General features: G+C 36.7%; 1 protein-coding gene across 1 annotated transcript in view; it reads left to right on the plus strand.

The window, feature by feature from the left end:
- Positions 1-3,319, plus strand: part of GLRA3 (glycine receptor alpha 3) — a 111,645-nt gene extending 108,326 nt beyond the window's left edge. Inside the window, exon 9 of the mRNA XM_015408142.1 lies at positions 3,047-3,319. Coding sequence (XP_015263628.1) covers positions 3,047-3,319 — 273 coding nt within the window. The remainder of the gene's footprint in view (positions 1-3,046) is intronic.
- The last annotated feature ends 2,681 nt before the right edge of the window (positions 3,320-6,000 follow it).

Below are 6,000 nucleotides of genomic sequence, written 5' to 3' on the forward strand. Positions count from 1 at the left end.
TTTATCACATAAAAGTTCATTGAAGGAAAATAAACATTATGCCATAGTTAGGTGGCAAACATTTCTCATGTGAGTTTACTGTGTCAAATTAAAGTGAGATTTGGCCTTTAACTATTATTATTATTATTATTATTAGTATTAGTATTAGTATTAGTATTAGTATTAGTATTAGTATTAGTATTAGTATTAGTATTAGTATTAGTATTAGTATTAGTCTTAGTATTAGTATTAGTATTAGTATTATTATTATGGTATTGTGTTTAGTATAGCCAGGATATCTAAGATTGTCTGGCAGCCTGAAGTCTAGCTCTTTTAGTGTTGTGCACCACTAGGTGGCAAGTTAGACTTATTTTGGGGGCTGAAAGAGCTCTGAAAGAGCTGTGACTAACCCAGGGTCACCCAGCTGGCTTCATGTGGAGGAGTGCAGAATCGAACGCAGTTCACTAGATTAGAGTTCAATGCTCTTAACCACTACACCACACTGTCTCTCTGCCTTTAACATACTCTATTGAACTATACAGAAACAAGAAAGAAAATCATGGACAGGCCAAGCAAAATAAGCATACCAATGTCATTCATGAAACATTTCTGAGTCCACAGATGGACTGGCAGAATAAGGAATGACATGAAACTATCTATCTTATAACCTTCTATTCTTTCTGGAATTTCTAATTCGTTCTGCTAGTTGTTCAATTGCTATTATAAATATAAGTGGGGATAGTGGGCATCCTTGTCTCACTCCCCCTTGTATGGAAAATAATAATAATATGTCCATAAAAGAGATTACAACTCTTCCAATTTGGATATCTGACCATGCCCCTATAAGTATTGAATTGGAATTAAATTTACCCACAACAAACAGACCTTGGAGATATAATAATTTAATAATGGCAAAAGAAGAGGACAGGGAATATATGACATCACAGATAAAATTATACTTCAAGGAAAACAGAGGAACGGTGCCTATCAATATACTATGGGATGCCGCTAAAGCAGTAATAAGGGGCCATTGCATAAAAAAAGAAAAGAACATAAAAAGAGAATGGTATAAAAAAGACAAAACAAAATGAAGGAATTAGAGAAGCTACAAAGGGAAGTAATGGAAAACTATAGCCCCACTTTACAGAGCAAAATCAAAGAGATTCAAAAACAATTAGAAGCACTAGACATAGCAACAATGTGGAAAAGGGAAACTATGATAAGGAATTATTTCCAGAGGAACAGCATCAACACAGCAAAAAGACGGGCAAACTACTTGAAGATTAAAAAAGCAAAACAGACGGTTAAATCTATAAAAATTAACAATAACACAACACAAAGTCCCAAGGAAATCACTAAGGCTTTTGAGAACTTTTATAAAAACTTATACAAGAAAAAGGCCACAGTAGAGTCTCAGGAGACAATCAGTCTTCCATTGGAGAAAGAAGGGAAAGATGCACTAGAGGGTGAAATTACAACCCAGGAAATAAGAGAAGTAATAAAAGAACTAAAAAAAGGCAAATCACCAGGGCTAGATGGATTCACAAGTGAATTCTACAAAGAAATGATAGAGATAATAACGCCCGAAATGCAGGTAGTATTTAATGAAGTATTGAAAGGGAAAAAAGCCCCAGATACATGGAAGGAAACAGCCTCTCTTACTGTCTCTTCCCAAACCTACCAAACTGCTCTTTACTCTCATATATTCATAACCTGCCTAGTGTTTGTCAACAACCTGGAGAGAAAAAATGTCTTGCCCCTTTAACAGAGTCTTAATGTGTGGAAGCATACACAGACTGCTGCAGCTTTCCTTAGCACAGATGTAAATATCATCACCTAGTAAATAACATCACACTAAGCCCCTGTTAAAAGAGCAGGGCGGTTTTTCTCCAGGTTGTTGGCAAACTCATGGTCTCCCTCCAAATAGCTATGATAAGGAGCTACTGGACAAAGGAGCTACTGAGATGACCGTCTCTGAACAATTGCCTCCCATTCAACCATTAAAGAATATTGACATTGTGTTGTCATAGCCCCTGACTCCCATCAAGCATTACTTTAGGCCAAACGATCATGAGATTTATTGGTTGCATTTATCTCTCTTCTTTCTTCCAAGGAACTCAAGGTAGCAACCATAGGATTTTCTGGAAGTCTTCTTTCTGTAAATTGGCCAAGTCTAGGTAGGCCTGCTTAGCTTCAGGAAGACTACTGCATCATAGCCATTTAACCTGTTTTTAGTAATCAGAATGGCAGCTGCTTACAACAGCTTCTTTTTTTAAAAAAGCCTTCTCCAAACAATACCAAGCCCACATATCAAAATTCACAGTGTTCTATTTAAGGCCTCTTTCAAGGGACAGAACATTTCATCAGCCATATTTTCTCTCTCCAGAATATCAGGTCATCTTTCATTCAAACATTACTCTTGGTTGTTTCAGTACAATGTTCCTCATAATTCACCAAGTGTTCAAACTTTTTCATTAATATCAAGGCATCTGGTGTTCTTGCAAGATTTGACTTTCTGAGAGGGCAGAAAGGATTCCTTTTCTGATTATGACTATGTTTGGCTATTGACATGCACTTGATCTTTTTAAAAAAATTATAGTAAGCCAAGTATATGATCAGCTACAGTGTCATATCCTCTCCTAGCAGCCCAGTTACTGCTTACCCGAATACAGGTTCACATTTCAACAGAATAAGGAGGAAAGGAACAATGATGATGTAGTGTTCTACCAATGCAACAGACAATTAAAATATACAGCTTGCTGATATATTGCGTAGTTCCACCATCCATGTAGGAACAGACCCTAAACTTCATGACAGAATGAACCTTGTATACATGAGTCATAAATCAAGAATAAGCATTATACCGTTTCAGGAAATCAGGTGTTGTTAATAACATTAGAACTGCAAAATTGTGACCAAATTGGCAGTAAGCAGATTAAGCAATAATGCAGTTTGGTTACTGAAATTACTGGGTTTACAACAGCAAGTTACTATTTAGAAATCATACACAGTAGCAATTTGAATACATTTGGCATGAAGATTCTGATTTTTATTTTTTCCCCCCCAGGATGATGATATAAGAGAAAATCGGTTCAGCTTCACAGGCTATGGAATGGGGCCACCATGTATACAAGCAAAAGATGGCATAGCTCCCAAGGGGCCAAATAATCCAGTTCAAGTTGTACCAAAAAGCCCTGAAGAAATGAGGAAGGTATTCATTGATCGGGCCAAGAAGATTGATACGATCTCCAGAGCCTGCTTTCCATTAGCCTTTCTGATATTCAACATTTTTTACTGGGTTATCTACAAAATCATTAGGCACGAAGACATTCACGAGTAGTGAAGTTAAGTACTAGAGACTGGCTCATAAAGGGCATGGAGAAAAAAGAATCGTATTTGACTTGCTATGCAAAGTCACAACGGAATAGAAGAATGACACTCAATGAAGATACAGTATCTGCTACAACAGAGTTTTTACTTCATACTAACTAAAAGTAACCAATTTTTTCAAAGTAAAAACAAGTCCCTTGACTAAAACTATACTGCCAACGTGTATATACATACTGTTATATGAGGGTATAATATTTCTTTGAAGCTCCTTACTGCAGTTTTTAATTCAACTGTATTTTTAAAATTGATCAAAAGGGAGTCCCAAATGTCTTCAGATAAGTGCCATACTAACAGAGATGCTATTACAATTTTAAATCTCCTTAAAAATTGCCTTGAGCCTTGATTCTAGAAATGTAACATTCTGGAAATGTAACCATTGGCAGTTTCCCTTTTAAGTGATAAAGCCGGTTTTCTAGACTTAAGAGCACTGCCAGTGGCTTTTATAACAAACACAGGGATATTTTAGATTCATGGCACTTTAAAGAGACACTTCATACAAAATCCTTCACAAAGATGCAATAGGTGCAATCTGCAAACCAATTCCATTATGTTTATAGTACTGCTTCGGTGGTACTCTGATCTGAGCAGTTTGTTGATTGCTGCCCATGTCTGTGATGATACGGACAAGTGTACTTTGACCAAGTGTTAGTATTTCCAAGGTTATACAAGGTAAGTGTCTTATCATATAATAAAAGTCACAGCAGAAATTGACCTTTTGCTGATTTAAGGAAACACTGGACAGATCCCTGGCACTAAGCCTACAAAATGGGATGTGGGGCTAGGCAGTCACAGTCACTTAGGTGTCACCTTCAAAGCTCAAAGGGGGAGCAGAGGTAGGATACAGCTCAGAGGTGGTTAAGTATGCTTTTAAATATCAAAAATACCGAATACTATGAATGCACAATTACTTGCCTATGTACATGCTTTCTAGGAAGTATGCCCCCTTTAAGTCAACTAGATTCCCAGGTAAATGTACTTAAGGCCAGTCTATGTGTCCTAATGATTTTACCCTGTTCAATTGACCTTAGACAAAACCTTAGAAAATTATGCAAAAAAACCCCCACCTTTTGTCTGAAAGTGAATTCAGTATTCTCTAGTAAACCATACATCATATTATAGGGCATCGTGATTACTGAAACTCATTCAAGAAATTGCACAATATCTTTTGTTCCTTCTTTCAAAATTACATTATCGGATTATTGTAAAAAAACAATATTTTGTACGTAGAGGTAATTTTGTTCCAGTTCTGAAATCTACCAACAGCTATAGGGAGATTTGTCCACATTCTATTTCTTGTTTTTAAATTCTGAAGTCAAAACCAGAAATAAAATTAACTCTGAGCATGATCCCACCAAATTTAAGATTTAAAAATGCAATCCTAAACTGTTGCTCCCTTGTAAACTAACAGATTTCGAAATCTGTTTAGGATTGCTCTGTTCATTTCAGTGGGCCTAAGTCAAATGGCTAGGTTTTGTTATATTTTAAATTTTTAGGAAATCATTTACTGGCAGCCTCTACAAGCACCACTGGAATGAACAGCTTGTATAGGAACAGCATTAGTCATTCTAATTGAGCTTCTGCACAAGAAGCTCACAGTGGATTGTGTTTCTAGTGTGCGGCTGCTCAGAAAACATTCCTTCTGAAAAGCAAAAGATATTACGGATATCATGCTTCACTGATTGGATGTACACTAACAAGCTGCATTGTAAATGGAGACTGAGCAGAAGGGTTGTAGGGTCCAACCCAACAACCTCCTCAATTTAAAATAATGAACTTAAAATGTTGTTTTATAGCCCTCATGGACTCCAAATACAGATCGAATTTGGTTGTTTATTCTAAAAACGGTAATCCATTATATGTAATTTACCCACAGTAATATACCTACAGTTTATAAGCTAGGTGCCATGAGTTCATGCATTCAGGTTATTGGATCATGAAGTCTAGTGGCATATTTATAGAGAGACACAAACGCGATCTTGAATCAGGATATATGCAACTTTTTCCAGTGTGTGTAACCTGTGGTCTAACACGTGTTACACAGGTATTTATATTGGCTTACCAGCAGTTCAGTAAATTGGGGGGAGGGATTTTGGACTGCAATAGAGGACTGCAATGAGTGGAAGACTAGTCAAGCAGGCCAAAAGTACAGCTAGTGGGATACTTTCAGCCAAATGGATCACAAGTTGTGCAAGTCTTATTTTAAATGTTCATCAATTTTCCCTTCCCACAGAAATTAACAGCAAATGTTAAATCCATGAAAAATTAGGCCTGAACTCAAGAGAATTCGATATAGTAAGTAGAGGCACAGATCCATTCCTGTCCATTATCATGTTTTTATTTAATTACTAACAAGACCCTTCTCATACTCATATCTGAAGAGATAGGTCAACTGTGTATGAGAACTATATTACATACCTCTTTCTCTGGGAAGAAAAGCCCTGTCATTTAAAAGGAAAATAGGCATATTAGCCAATCACACAATACTGAACGCATCCCCACTTTGTTCAAACTGAATTATTCCACTACAAATGCTAAGGGTTGCCAGCCCTGCAATGGCAAATACAAGGAGATTCTGGGGGCAATATGTGATGTCACGTCCTTTGTGACTCTCTAGGAATTTCCCTATCTCTA

This window comes from Gekko japonicus, unplaced genomic scaffold (genome assembly GCF_001447785.1).
Source record: "Gekko japonicus isolate JY-2015 unplaced genomic scaffold, Gekko_japonicus_V1.1 scaffold109, whole genome shotgun sequence".
Taxonomy (NCBI): domain Eukaryota; kingdom Metazoa; phylum Chordata; class Lepidosauria; order Squamata; family Gekkonidae; genus Gekko; species Gekko japonicus.